The 15,977-nt window shown below is 43.2% G+C and overlaps 1 protein-coding gene across 4 annotated transcripts in view; it reads left to right on the top strand.

Moving 5' to 3' along the window:
• Positions 1-15,977, top strand: part of LOC104604129 (uncharacterized) — a 195,640-nt gene that overhangs the window by 112,077 nt on the left and 67,586 nt on the right. For all 4 annotated transcript variants that reach the window (XM_010268361.3, XM_010268362.3, XM_088899453.1 and 1 more), the window contains one exon: positions 79-155. In XM_010268361.3, the coding sequence (XP_010266663.1) occupies positions 79-155 (77 nt within the window). The remainder of the gene's footprint in view (positions 1-78; positions 156-15,977) is intronic.

The raw sequence follows: 15,977 nt of genomic DNA, 5'->3' as shown, positions 1-15,977 counted from the left end.
TGTGCAATTGGTTGCTCTTATTGCATGTTCTGAAGATGGTTCCCACTTCATGTATCTTATATCTTGGTTTTACTGCAGGACCACATTCTGCTTCTGGATATTTTATCTTATGATCATATTACATCTTTTTGGATGATTCACCGACAAAGTAAAAGGTCCATTTTTTAACTAATTTCTCTTTCTTGTTCTGAAAGCATGCTACTTTCCTCATGATGTTGAATTTAAACATGCGAGGAAACTAAGACTTGTTAAATTATTCTATGTATATCGTGATTTTTTTGATTCATTGTAATATTGAAATCCCATTGCTTATATTTATTGATCTCTCTTCGAACCAGTGTTTTAAAAGGCGTGGGAGGCATATGCCTGGAGGTGTGCCTCCAGGTGAGGCACCTCAAAAACACCTTGAGGTGTATGCCAGAGGCGCTGACACCTCTGAGGCTGTTGGTGTGAAAATTTTAATAAATTCTCATGCAACATAATTCACTCAATCAAGTGATTGAGTTTTTATTATTTTAGGTAAGGCCCATTCAAGGAATCATACGGATTGTTCCCCTTAATTACATTCCCACAAGAAAGTAGAGAACACCTTTTGATTCTGACTTGGAGAAATGAATGCATAGAACAAAAGAAAAGAACAATAGGATACTTAAAAAGGAACTTTTCATTTTCTTTTCCTTTACATCAGGTGTACAAGAATGAGAAGAAAGAAAAAGAAAATACAATTGAGAAACTATACAACAATACATTTCTCTTTTCTTTAATACAAAGAAAATTTCCTTCTCACTCCTTTCTTCATAATAAGTTGTAGTCAATCAGATGAAATTCTGATTGTAGACAGCCTTATTCCTTGGAATTTTGCATACAAAAAGGGAACCGTAGTCAATCAAATTGAATATTTGATTGTAGACGATTTTCATCCCTCCGCTCTTCATTTTCATTTGAAGGAAACCATAATCAGCCTTTGAGATTTAGACTGTAGATGGTTTACTCCTTAACTTTGTCTTGAAAGAGGGACCATAATCAACCAAGTAGAGGCACCTGGTTGTAGATGGTTTATTCCCCCCTACTCTTCATTTTCATTTGAGGGGAACCATAATCAGTCTTCAAGAATTATACTGTAGATGGTTTAATCCCTAACTTTGTCTTGAAAGAGGGACCATAATCAACCAAGTAAAGGCACCTGGTTGTAGATGGTTTATTTTTCCCTCTTTTTCCTTTCTCAAAAGTATTCACGGAGAGGACTTTCCTTTTCTCTTCCTGTATTAGTGAGACTTTTCTTTCCTTGCCTTCTCTTGAGCACTTCTCTTTTGTTCTCTCCTTATCTTTGCTTTTCTTAAGAATCTCTTGTGAAAATTTTCTCCGAAGAGTCTCTCTGTGTGTTTGCTTCTAGCTTCCCCTTAAGGAGCTTAAATAGGGAGTGGGGTGGTTATGTAACTACCCCCTCCTCCTAGGTGAAGGACACCTGTCCCTCCCACTTAAAGAGAAGGACCTCCTCACTTAAAGAGAGAGAACTCCACACTTAAGAGGAGGAACTCCCATACGGGATAATTTTTTATAATTTTAATGATTTGGCTAGTAGACTAGCTAGCCCACTTATTACAAATTATTTGAATAAGAAAATGACTTCAACGGAGGCATACACCTCGTGCAAACCTCATGTAAAAAGAGAGAAAAAAATAAAAAATAAAAAAAGGAAAGGAAAGGAAAAGAAAGGGAAGGGAAAGAAAAAGAATGAAAGAGAAGAAAAAAAAGAGAAAAAGAAAAGGAAAGGGAAGGGAAGAATTGATAATGGGAAGGAAAGTGGGCCGGGGGCAGAGTCCCTAGACCCCACAGCCCCCCTTTTCATTTCAGTCCCATTTTTTTCTGTTTGGGAGGTCTTGCTTCGCTCGCTCGCCTCCGCTTCGACAAGATCCCCCCCTCTCAACTAGTGCTATGCATCTTCATTCTTCTTAATATAAAAGAATTTTATTAAAAATAAAGAAAAATGAGATTCTTCTTCCTCCTCCTTTTGTCTCCTCATCTCCCCTCCCTCTTTAGAAGGCTTACACGTCCTTGTGTTTGGAAGGCTTATGCCTCTTACGTTCTGAACTACGTCTCACACCTCTAGGTAGTGGAATGCCTTGTGTCATGCCTCCGTGTTTTAAAACATTGTTTCCAACATAAGTCCACTAATAGGAATTGAAATGGATTTCAGAAGTTTCATAAATAGTCTTCCTCCTACTAGTTTACTATTTGATATCTTATACATATTAAAGAACTTTCTTGCCCTTGATATAGATTAAGTTTATATTTCTGTTGTATTGCGGCCTGACTTGTTATCTCTATACTTCTTGTACGTATCTGTTGTACTATTTTCCGTTCATTGATTGTAGCAAGCATGAACATGTAAATATTTTTCTCTTGAAACTATATGGTTCTATAGAAATGGTTTCCTGAATTTCCATTCAGGAGAATATGCATATAATACCATGTTAATAATTGGAAAAATAAAAGGAAAAATAGTTACCTCTATATTGAATTATAATTAATGATTAACATTTAGGATATGGAAAATAGGTTTTTGATGTAGTGATGTGTTGGCTAATTGAAAAATAGTTACCTCTATATTCTTGTATCTTTAGATGCATAGCACACAGGAGGTTGGTGTGGTGGTTGGCTGGATGAGGGGATGGAGGTTAGGTTCCATCTGTGTATTGTCATTATATTAGAGAGGCTAGATCACTAGTGGCTACAAAGAACTCCTAACTCTACTGTGTTTTAGGTGCATGGGAAGTGTAATTGTCAAAGAGAACCTAGGAGAGAGGAGAGAAAAGAAGGGAGAATGTCAGAATTGGAAGAATACTGTAGTTTTCTTTTCTGTATTTTAGGTGCTTGGGGAGTGTAATCTGTCAAAGATAACCCAGGAGAAAGGAGAGAAAAGAAGAGAGAAAGTCAGAATTGGAAGAATGATCTCATAGTGTCAGTGGCAGCTCCCACTGTTCCCTTTAATATTACTAAAATTAAATATTATATAGAGAGGTCCCTAAATGTAAGAGAATTATAGGAAACCTCTTGTACCAAATACACTGTATATAAACACCTCTCACAGCACTCCCCCTCAAGTTGGTTGTAGGTATCTTTCATACCCAACTTGTTACGTAACTCATCATGCCACAGGGTAGGCCGACCTTTTGTGAATACACCAGCCACTTGGTCTTTTGATTCAACAAAAGGTATACAAATTTCACCCACTGTCCACTCTTTCATAAATGAAGTGTTTGTCAATCTCAATGTGTTTGGTCCGCTCATGGGAAACTGGATTGTGTACAGTGCCGATTGTAGCCTTGTTATCACAATACAATGACATAGGTTCTGAACTCCACACACCCAACTCAGTAAGGAGATTCTTCAACTACGAAAGTTCAGAAACTCCTTGGGACATAGCTCTATACTTGGCTTTTGCACCTGACTTTAATACCACAGACTGTTACAGAACTAGCCCAGGCCGCATCAGTATAGCCTTCCACCTTAGTATGACCCTGCTTAGTGAAGAGGAGACCCCTACACAGGTATCTTTTTAAGTAGGTGAGATAATTCTCTCGGCTACCTTAAAGTGAGAGGGTCTTGGTGAGTGCATGTATTGAATCTGTATAAACACAGCAAAAGCAATATATCTAGTCTTGTCATGGAAAGATATAACAGTCACCTAATAAGTCTCTAGTATTGATGAACATCCAAAACTTTCTTTCCCTCGTAATACCCAAGTTTATGACTTGGATCCGTAGGGCTATCAACTGGTTTAGGTTTATATCCTAGTTTCCTAGTGTCCTTCAACAGGTCAAGGATATACTTCCTTTGAGAGATGAAGACACCCTTATCAGATTGAGCAACTTCAATGCCAATGAAGTATTTCAAAGGACAAAGATCTTTTACTTCAAACCTCCCTGTAATCACAAAATCATCAACTTACAGGATCAAAATGGCAACCAACTCACCTTTTCTTTTTAAAAACAATGTGTGATCATCCTGACTGATGAGTTACCGCTCACCTCGGGAGCCCCTTCGAGGGTGGCTTAACCTTCTGAAACAGAAGATGAAGGAGAGAAGAGAGGAAAGGGTAGGAAGAAAATGACTCACAGAGAGAGGGAGATAAAAGAGATATTCATTCACACTGCTTATTACATGATCAGGGCCTTATATAGCTGGCCTACATGTGTGCAATCATGGAGAGAATATCTTCTGGTGGCAGTGTAACTAATTCTGGAAGGCTCTGAGTGTAACTAACTCTGGGGGCTCTGCCGCATGTCACACCACCCTTTCTGTCTTCTAGTGAAATGCTGATTGGTGGTGGCCTGCTCCACTCCCATAGTTGGGTTCGGAGGGAGTGTTTGGGTTCCAACAATTCCTCCCCCCCTTAGCATTGACCTTGCCCTCAAGGTCTAGGTTCGGAAACCTCTCGTTCAGCCTTAGATAAGGTTCCCAAGTGGCGTCATCTGGAGGAAGCCCAACCCATTCTACCTTGGCTTCTGGCACAACCTGACCACCTCGTCGAACCCAACGGAAATCCACAATTCTGATAGGCTCCGTGTCAGTGTCCCCTTCTTCAGTGAATTGGGGCAAGTTGGATGAGACAGGAGTATGATTTCCCATCGCCTTCTTAAGAAGTGAGATGTGAAACACTGGATGAAGCTTTGAGGTTGCAGGGAGGTCCCACCGGTAAGCAACAAGGCCCACTCTCTCCAAAACTTTATAAGGCCCATAATACCTGGGTGCTAGCTTGTGCCAAACCCGTCTTACTACCGAGATCTGGCAGTAAGGTTGGAGCTTAAGGTAAACGAAGTCACCCACCTGAAATTCTAGTGGGCGGTGGTGAGAGTCATAGTGGGCATTCATTCGCTGTTGGGCTTTTGTCGAGTTGGACTTAAGCAATCTAAGAATCTTGTTTCTCGCAAGTAGACGGGTCTCTACTTCTGCCACCTTGGATGACCCATATTCATAAGGTAATATGGGAGGGGGTTCTTTGCCATATAGAGCTTTGAAGGGTGTCATTCCAGTAGCTGACTGATAAGTCGAATTGTACCAGTATTTTGCCCACGGAAGCCAGTGAACCCACTGTCGAGGCTTCTCCCCTGTGAAGCATCTAAGGTAGGATTCCAAGCAACGATTAAGAACTTCAGTCTATCCATCAGTCTGCGGGTGATAACTCGTGGAGGGGTGTAGTTGGGTTCCTTGCAGCCGAAAATATTCCTTCCAGAATGAACTCAGGAAGGCAGGGCCCGATCTGAGACAATGGGTCTTGGGGTTCCATGCAGCTTGGTGATGTCCCATATGAAGATGTCAGCCACCATTGCTGCAGTGTAAGGGTGAGGTAATGCAGAGAAATGGCTGTACTTGGTTAGACGGTCAACCACTACCATGATCACCTCCTTTCCTGCAGAACGAGGAAGACCCATGATGAAGTCCATGGAGAGGTCTTCCCACACTTGCTCTGCAATCTTGAGGGGTTGTAGAAGGCCAGTGGGAGACTGTGAGGAGTATTTTTGTTGTTGGCAGGTTTGGCATTCGGATACATAGTGCAATACATCCTTACGCATTCCTACCCAATGATAGTGGCTGTTGAGCCTCTTTAGGGTCCGTAGCACCCCTGAGCGTCCCCCCAAGGCGGAGTCATGAAACAACCTTAGCAGTTCAGCTTTGTGGGCTGAATTCTGGGCAACAACAAACCGGCCCCTAAAGAAAAGATCAGGCCCCACAATTTGGTAACCAGCAACTTGCGAAGGGTCTCGACTCCACTTATCTCTAATATCCAGCAGTTGCGGATCAGACCTGGCTTCTTGCCGTATAGCTTCAAACAAAGGAATATTGGGCTGAGAACAGGTCAAATGGGCTAACTCTTCCACTCGTGACAAGGCATCAGCTACTCTGTTTGCAGGCCTAGGCTTATATTCTATGAGGTAGTCAAAGCCATCAGTTTACTAAGCCATTTTTGCTGCTCCGGGGTGTGCACCCTTTGCTCTGCTATGTACTTCGTTGGTCTGTCCTTATAACAAATTGGCGTCCCAATAGGTATGCACGCCACTTTTGCACTACCATTACCACAACCATCATTTCTTTGACATAAGTGGACTGACTTTGGTGAGCTACTGAGAGAGCCTTGCTGAAATAAGCAATGGGCTGCCCTTTCTGCATCAAGACGGCCCCTATTCCTACACCCGATGCATCACATTCTATTTCAAAGGGCTGAGAGAAGTCTGGAAGAGTGAGGACTGGAGGGCTAGAAACTGCTATCTTCAAGTCTTCAAAAGCCTATTGGGCATTATCAGCCCAACCGAAGGAATCCTTCTTTAATAGACGCGTTGGAGGGGCGGCCATAAGCCCATACCCCTTAATGAAGCGCCTATAATATCCGATAAGCCCAAGAAAGCCCCGTAGAGCCTTTACAGTAGTGGGCTTGGGCCACTTTTGGATGGCGTCTACCTTTTCTGGGTCTGCCATGACCCGCCCTGCTGCAACCACATGTTCTAAGTATTGAATTTGTCCTTGTCCAAAGGAACACTTTCTCATTTTGGCATGTAACTGGTGCCCCCTTAGAGTTGTGAGGGTGAGTTTCAGATGTTCCATATGTGTGTCCTAATCCCTGTTGTATACCAGAATATCATCGAGAAACACCAGAATAAATCGCATTAGGAATGGCCTGAAGATGTCATTCATGAGGGTCTGAAAGGTGGAGGGGGCGTTGGTGAGTCCAAAAGGCATAACCAAAAACTCATAATGGCCATCATGGGTCCTAAAGGCCGTCTTGTGGATGTCAGCCTAGTGGACCCGAATCTGATGATACCCGGACCGCAGGTCTAATTTGGAGAACACTCGTGCCTCTCCTAACTTGTCCAACAGTTCATCAATGAGGGGTATAAGAAACTTGTCCTTCACTGTAATCTAATTCAAGGCCCGGTAATCTATGCAAAAGCGCCAACTACCATCCTTCTTCTTCACTAGGAATACAGGGGATGAAAAAGGGCTGGTGCTGGTCTGTATATGCCCCTTTTCCAGTAGTTCTCTCACTGCCTTCTCAATTTCCAACTTCTAGAAGTAAGGGTATCTATATGGCCTCACATTGGCCGGTTTAGAACCTGGTAAGAGAGGTATCTGATGATCATGAGTCTGGGGTGGAGGTAATTGGTTCGGTTCCTTGAATACGACGCCAAACTGATCGAGTATCGATCGTAAGGCCTCGTGTTGGGCTCCTGTGGGGTGGACACAACCCTGGTTGTCCAAAATTGGGACTGTGGGCCAGATGCCTAAGTGCATAAATAAGGGTTGTCCAGCATCCTTGGTGGCCCGTATCATGGAGGCTAAAGTGTCACCTTGGGGACTAGGGGGCCACACCCCTTGTAAATGACAAGTTTGGCCATCCTGGTGAAAATCCATAGTCATTTTGGCCCAATCACAAAGAGCCGGGCCCAGGCCACACAACAAATGAATCCCCAAATAATATCAGCCCCCGAGAAATCCAATGGGTGGAGATCCACCACGAAATTATGGCCCTGTATGAGGATTTTTTTCCTTCGTACATACACCATTACATGACATCTGACTCCCATTAGCCACATGGATCGAAAAGAGAGGAGTGGGTTGTATAGTCATACCTAGTTGCTTTGCCAAACGACAAGTGATGAAATTCAGGGTAGAGCCACTGTCAATCAAAATCATCACGGTCCAGCCAACCAATCTTCCTTCTACTCGCATGGACTGAAGAGAGTTGAGGCCCATGAGGAGGGCGTGTAAGGAGATCTCGGCCCCGTCAGGTTCTGGTTCGTCTGGAATCAGTTCACAGTCATTTAAGTGCTCTGGTTCTGTCTCTTCCAGCTCTTCCTCTGTCTGTAGGAGAAACACCCGCTGGACCCGGCATTTATGGCCCGGTCCAAACTTATCATCACAGTTATAACAAAGGCCTTTCTCGCGTCGGGCCTGCATCTCAGCCCATGAGAGACGTTTGAAGGGCATAGTGGGCTGGGGCAAGATGGGCTTCTGATGACCCCCAACTTGTTTCATGGGCTGCTGATCGACCCGTGGAGGAGTCCTCACATTCGGGTAGGTCGGTTTGCTGGCTCTGTGTAGGTTGTTGATTTTTTCTTCTTGCAGGCAAGCCAATCCCACTGCAGCCATGACAGTTGTCGGACGAAGAGCCCTCACCTCCAGACAGATATCCTCTTTGAGGCCTCCCACAAAACATCCTACTAAGGCTTTCTTCGGTCAGCCGTGTACCCTGGTCGCCATTCGCTAGAACTCGAGCTGGTACTCTGCTACCATTCTAGTCTGCCTCAACCGAGTGATAAGCTCATTGTAGTCCACGAATGCCGTCGGCCCAAAACGGATGCACAAAGCTTCATTGAATTCCGCCCATGTTACCTGGGGATGATTTTGGCGATACCACTGGAGCCATAGAATCGTGTCTCCTTCTAGATGAATGGAAGCGATGGAGACACGTTGGTGTGTGGGAGTTTCGTGGTATTCAAAAAGTCTTTCTGCTTTGAAGATCCAAGGAATGGGATCTCCACCAGAATAGTTGGGAAAGTTGATCCTAGTGACTTTTCTAGTGGGGTAATACCCTATTCTTTGGCTGCTGGAAGCAGAGGCTTCCGCTCCTGTTGGGTGACTAGTCTCGCCGGATTGTTGCTGAGAGGCGAAGCTTGAGACGACCACTTTGAGTTCCCTGAGTTCGTTCAACACCTGGTGGAATCCAACCTCAAGCTGGTCGACCCTATCATCCATGGTAGAGGAACATGTCTGTGGCATCGTGAAGCCTGTGATCTGGATAGCCTGGCTCTGATACCAATTGATGAGTTACCGCTCACCTCGGAAGCCCCTTCGAGGGTGGCTTAACCTCTTGAAACAGATGATGAAGGAGAGAAGAGAGGGAAGGGTAGGAAGAAAATGACTCAGAGTGAGAGAGATAAAAGAGATATTCATTCACACTGCTTATTACATGATCAGGGCCTTATATAGCTGGCCTACATGTGTGCAATCATGGAGAGAATATCTTCTGGTGGCAGTGCAACTAATTCTGGAAGGCTCTGAGTGTAACTAACTCTGGGGGCTCTGCCGCGTGTCACACTACCCTTTTTGTCTTCTAGTGAAATGCTGATTGGTGGTGGCCTGCTCCACTCCCATAGTTGGGTTCGGAGGGAGTGTTTGGGTTCCAACACTGAAGATGTAAATCAGTCCTCTAATATCAAGATTAAACTTAGTGGTTAGTAGAATGAAACAGGTCTGAATAGTTGTACAAGAGAAGAAGATGACGAAGAGAAGAGGTAAGAGAAGAAGGAGTCTTATTATTCTCCATTCTCCTCTAACCCTATTTTATTAAGATCTAAAAATTTGATGATGACAAGAATGCCCTTAAGTGGGCGGCCAGCTTGGCAGTTACATAAAGAAAATAAAACAAGAATAAATAACAGGCCCATTAAGTGTGGTCCATCAACATAAAATAAAGGATATTACAAGAGTGGCTGTTAGGGCCCATTCGGCCCAGTCTCTTTACACTCCCCCTCAAGCTGAGCATAGATGTTAATCATGCCCAACTTGCTTATATATAGTGTCTATTTCCCCCTTGGAACTCCCTTGGTCAAGATATTAGCTAGTTGCTCTTCTAATGTGATGAATGGTAAACAAACTTCTCCTGAAGAGACTCTTTCCCTTTTGAAATGCCTATCAACCTCAATGTGCTTAGTTCTATCATGTTGAACAGGATTATGTACAATGTTGATAGCAGCTTGGTTGTCACAATAGAGCATCATTGGTTTCTCGTAGTCCACCCCCAATTCCTCTAGAAGGGATCGTAGCCATTGTAATTCTGACACACCATGAGCCTTTGCCCTGTATTCTGCTTCAGCTGAGGATCTAGCAATTACTGATTGTTTCTTACTCCTCCAAGACACAATATTCCCAGTAACCAGAGCACAATAACCAGAGGTGGACCTTCTGTCATCAATACATCCTGCCCAATCTGCATCAGTAAAGGCTTCCAGCTTCATGTGACCATGCTTAGCAAATAGAATACCTTTCCCTGGAGTACCTTTCAAGTAGCACAGAACCCTTTCTGCAGCAGCTAGATGAGTATCTCTAGGAGAATGCATAAACTGACTAATAACACTTACTGGATAGGAAATATCTGGCCGAGTCATGCAAAGGTATAACAACTCCCCAAGCAGTCTCTGAAACACTCCCTTATCAGACAAAGGTTCACCATCTGTGGCAGAAAGCTTATGATTAGGATCAATGGGAGTGGAGATGGGTTTAGCTCCAAATTTACCAGTTTCAGCAAGAAGATCAAGGACATATTTGCGCTGAGATATGAAGATACCATCCTTAGATCGAGCAATTTCAATGCCCAAGAAATACTGAAGATCTCCCAAGTCTTTGATTTCAAATTCAGAGTTGAGAAATCCTTTTAGTTTATTGGCCTCTTCAATGTCATTACCCCTGACTACAATGTCATCAACATATACAATCAAGAAGGTCACCAGAGAGTCATTTCTCTTCAAGAACAGTGTATGATCAGATTGTGTTTGAATGTAGCCAAAGGAGACGAGCAGCCCGAAATCTCTCAAACCAAGCCCGAGGAGATTGTTTGAGACCATAAAGAGATTTGTGTAGTTTACACACCTTGCCTTTCATTTATTTCCCATACACTCCTGGAGGTAGAGACATATATACCTCTTCATGCATGTCTCCATTCAAAAAGGCATTTTTAACATCAAACTGGTGTAGGGGCCAGTCAAAAGTAGCTGCTAGAGAAAGTAAAACCCTGATTGAAGTCATCTTAGCAACAGGAGCAAATGTCTCAAGATAGTCAATGCCATACATTTGGGTGTAACCCTTAGCAACCAACCGAGCCTTAAACCTCTCAACAGAGCCATCAGAGTGATACTTAATGATAAACACCCATTTTCATCCCACTGGTTCCTTCCCTTCCGGCAAGTCCACAATATCCCAGGTATGGTTCTTATGCAATGCATCAAGTTCAGTCATCATAGCATCCCGCCATTTAGCTTGAGATAATGCTTCCGGTACAGACTTGGGTATCACATGGGAAGAAACTGAGGCAAGAAAGGAGTAGTAGGAAGGGGAGAGAAGGCTGTAAGATAAGTGTTTGGAGATACAATGGGCTATTCACTTCTGCTTCCCCTTGCGAAGAGCAATAGGAAGATCAAGGTCTGGGATAGTGAGAGATGGGTCAGTAGAGGGCTGACTTGTTTCCTCAGGAATGATGGGAGTGGCAAGATGCTCTTCTGAAGGAGTGGAAACAACCTGCACATGTTTGAAGAGGCAGGAGGAGGAGGAGGAGCAGGGATATTAGAGGTAGGTCCAGTGGAAGAGGTGGACACCCCATGATCGGACTCACAAGGGATGGGAAGAGGAACAACTGGAGACATAGCAAAGGGCTCATCAGATTTCTCCCCCTCAGGAGGAATACTATAGAAGGGAGTCAACTCGGCAAAGGTGACATCTCGAGATACAAAGCTGGTGCCACGAACTGGATCAAAACAGCAATAACCCTTCTGTGTGGAAGCATATCCCAGAAACACACACTTATGAGCCTTAGGTTCAAAGTTGTGGCTTTGGTGACTATGAATATGCACATAGCAAGTACACCCAAACACACGTAGAGGAAGTGAAAAGAGATCCTCATCCGGGAAGAGAAGACTATAAGGAGTTTTAAAGCCAAGGACCCGGGAGGGCATACGGTTGATTAGAAAGGTTACAGTAAGAACAACATCGCCCCAAAACTTTACAGGAACATGGGATGCAAACAAGAGGGATCTGGCAACCTCAACCACTCTGACACGATTGACTCTAAGGCAACTGCATGTGGTGGTCCCAAAGATTGATCCGGTGTGTCTAGCAAGTATATTCCGTTCGCCTCATGGCCACTCCCAATCATCCTCTGAGACTGTAGGTCCTGAAAAACACAATGAGTGGGAAAGAAGGTTATGCTGCAATTCATGGACTTTGTTAAGCTACTAACAGATAAGAGGTTTGTGTTAAGCTTAGGGACATGAAGAACAAAAGATAAGAACAGGGTGTCAGAGGTCTTTATATCACCTTTACCAGAGATGGGGGCAAGGGACCCATCGACAAGGGATATTTTCTCTTTCCTAGAGAGAAGGTGATATGAGCAAAAAGGGTTAGATAGACTGGTCATATGGTCTGATGCACCGGAATCGATAATCCAAGGGATTTTATGATTACCTGAAACTGAAGCATGATTTGCAGAAGCACGAGTACCTGAGTGAGCAAAAGCCGATGAAGATGTACTGTTGGAAGGGTGAGCTGAAGAAACTGTAGCTTCCTGGTGATTTAGGAGCCTCCCATACTTCTCAAAATCCAGCTTCATTGCAGCCAACTGCTCAATGGTTGATTTCTATTCACAGAAACTGTAGCTTCATTGCAGTCTTGGGTTTTCCCACCTGACTGCCCTTCTTAGGGTTATTATTGTTCTTAAACCTATCAGGGAGAAGTCTAGGATGAAGTTTCCAGCAGGTGTCCTTTGTATGCTGTGGTTTCTTGCAATATTCACACACCTGCTCTCTTTTCTCAATAGGGCCCTTTGGTTTCATTCCTGCATGTGCAAAATGTTCTGTAGGTGGACTCTGCAACTGAACCTGTCGCCTACTCTCCTCACTACTTATCATAGCATATGCCTGTGAAAGAGTAACCTCATCCCTGGCCAAAATATTCTGTCTGATAATATCAAACTCTAGGTTGAGTCCAGTGAGAAACTCAAACACCCTATTTCTCTCCACCAACTTTCTATACATTTCGGCATCCTTTTTACTCTCCCATACCACTGTCTCAATAACATCAATTTCCTGCCATAGGGATTTTAGTATAGAGTAGTAGATTGCTACTCTTCTCCCCCTGTCTCAGGTTTTTCACATGACTTTTCAATTTGTACGCTTTGGCTCCATTCAGTTTCTGTGAATAGATCTCAGTTATACTGTCCCATATCTCCTTAGCCGAAGACTTCCAGTGATAGTGTTGGCTTATATGGGGTTGCACAGTATAGACTGTGCCCATGCAGGATAGTTCGTCCCATCTAGCTTAATTGTGGTAACACCAGTCAAAACGAAATCTACTAAGGCAGGTCCAGAAACTGGCACCTGCTTGAACTTACTTCTGTATGTCTCCATTAATCAAACGGAAATCAAAGAACATAAATCTTGACTATGTAAACTTACTTGAAGTCAAACCAGAACTCGGGTGCTTGAAAAACTAGGGTTTTGCTTCGTCCAGCAGATGGGAGGAAGAGAGATGTTGCCGCACCTACTAGACTAACCCAAACTCACCTTTCCTGGTAACCTCGAAAATCTCTAGTCGGCTAGGGTTTCAGGCAGCCGCAGAACAGCATCACTTCTTGGCAAAATCTAGCCAGAACTAAACTCTCCAAACCGTTCTACCTACTAGGCAAGTGATTCTCTATACTATAGAGAACCTATCTCTTCATACACTCTCTTGATTTTAGAGTGTACAGGAATGAAGAAAAAAAAAAGGAAGAGGAACTAAACACACTCTGATACCAAGATGTAAATTAGTCCTCTAATATCAAGATTAAACTTAGTGATTAGCAGAATAAAACAGGTCTGAAAATTTGATGATGACAAGAATGCCCTTAAGTGGGCGGCTGTTATGGGCTAACAGCGGCCAGCTTGGCAGTTACATAAAGAAAATAAAACAAGAATAAATAACAGGCCCATTAAGTGTGGCCCATCAACATAAAATAAAAGATATTACAAGAGTGGCTGTTAGGGCCCATTCGGCCCAGTCTGTTTACAACTGAAACTGCACAAAACCAACCTGTTGGACAATCCTATTGAACCTCTGAAACCAACTTGTAGTCCTAAGTTTTCTCCTCTCTCCCATCCTTCTTTCTTCGTTCTCTTCTTTTGTCTCATTCATGACAAGTTGGTACCAAAGCAGGTTGACTCTGATGATGATGATGATGATGACGAAGATGACAACAATGATGGAGATTCCATATTTGTTAGTTGAGTGCTGATCTATTTAGTGAAGTTCTTTTTTTTTTATTTTTGATCTTCTATTTTGTTTTTCTTTTCTGTTGTAGTACAGTTTTATTTGTTCTTGTTTTCTCTCCATAGTTATGATCTGTTCTTGGACTGAGATCTCCCCTATTTAGTGATGTCGTTGAAGAATGACCTCCCCTCCATTAGCAATTTGTAGAGAACACTGATGTGGGCCCCACAGCAGTGGTCCGCACTGTGTTTGCAGGACAGCATGTGTAGTTATTTGTTTCAGTCATAGTAGTGTCAGTTGGGGTCAGTTTGTTATTTCAGTTGTTTATTTACTTTATTTGTCATGTAAGTATTAAGGTTAGATCTGTCCTTTCCTCTATGTACTGAACATAACCTATAAGTACTAAGAGAGTGGCGGCGGCAGATGTGTTAGAATCTGTCCCTCCTTTCAAACCCTTGTGTTCTTCTGTTTCTCTTCTATTCCTTCTCCTTCTTACTTTTCTTCTGCTTTTCTAAACCTAAAATCTATTAGGGTTCAAGACTGATTGCAGTCTTGATCTTCTACTTGGTATCAGAGCCAATCTAGGGCTTCTCATGTATGTCTAGTCCTGCTGACCACATGAGGACTAGCTAGGGATGGAAGCTTATGAAGAAGTATTCGTTGGCTGATTCTTGGAGATTACCAGGAGAGGTTCGCAATTGTTGAGGACTTGCCGCGGCTTGCAGAGATTTGGTAATCAGGAAGAAGCAGCAAAGGCTAGGGTTCATGTAACCCTGGAAGGCAGTGAACAGCATTCCATAAGTAAGTTTTTATTTAGTTTCCAGAGACTGCTATCAGTCGAGATAGGTTGGACCTATTTAGAAGGAGAGGCCGAACTGCTTTAAGATTTTTTTTCTTTAATCTAGGGTTTTGATTGTTGGGCCGAACCCCCTTCTCTCAGAGGTGATCAGTTTTAGGGTTTCATATTGACCCTACGACAGGTCCTACCTGTACGGACTGCTTGGAGAGTGCGGCTGAGCACTTATTTCAGACCTACGATTGAAACCCTAATTCTGCTCCCGCATCTCAGATTGCTCTCTAAGTGGTTTCAGAAAATAGCATCTCAGATTGCTCTTCTAGGGGAAAAAAACTTGACAGACAGCCTGGTACTGTGCTTGCCGATTGATTTCAGATCAGATTTGTGTTGGTTTCCTGCATATACTGTGATTGCCGATTGGTTTCAGATCAGGCCTGCACTAGTTCATGCATATACTGTGATTACAGATTGGTTTCAGATCAGACCTGCATTGATTTCATACTGTTTTCTGGTTGGGACCGACTGTCCAAGTGCTATTTTCTGGTGTAGTGGCTCTAACAGTTTGTAGCTACTGATTCTTGACCAAAGATGGAGTTTAAAAATCAGGGAGAAAGTAGTTTTGGAAACAGCAGTTATGGTAGTGTATCTGAAACCCGGTTTCAGATTACAACTGTGAGATTTGATGGGTCAAATTACTTGGAATGGGCTCAATCAGCCATGATGGCTATTGGAGGAAGGGGAAAACTGGGTTACCTCTTGGGAGATGTGAAAGAACCTTCCAAGGAGGACCCATTATACACCAAGTGGGTTCAAGAGAACTATTTGGTTATGGCATGGTTGTGTAATTCTATGTAGCCACATATCAGCCAAAATTACTTGTGGGCAAAGGCAGCCAAGGAGATATGGGATGTTGTGAAAGAAACCTATTCCCAACCCCTTAATGTTGCCAAAGCCTATGAACTGAAGTGTGAGGTGAACAGCCTTAAACAAGGAGAGAAGCCAGTTTCTGTCTACTTCTCTACCTTGAAATCCTTGTGGCATGAGATTGACCATCTAGAGACCCTTGAGTGGGAGAGTCCCAAAGATGCACAGACTCACAGAAAGCAAGTCGAGACAAATAGGGTGTTTGAGTTTCTGGCTGGCTTGAATTCAGAATATGACATTG

The sequence above is a fragment of the Nelumbo nucifera genome, chromosome 2 (assembly GCF_055504915.1).
Source record: "Nelumbo nucifera cultivar China Antique chromosome 2, China Antique-T2T, whole genome shotgun sequence".
Taxonomy (NCBI): domain Eukaryota; kingdom Viridiplantae; phylum Streptophyta; class Magnoliopsida; order Proteales; family Nelumbonaceae; genus Nelumbo; species Nelumbo nucifera.
Note: the sequence above shows the minus strand (reverse complement) of the source record. Positions and strands in the feature narration are given on the sequence as shown.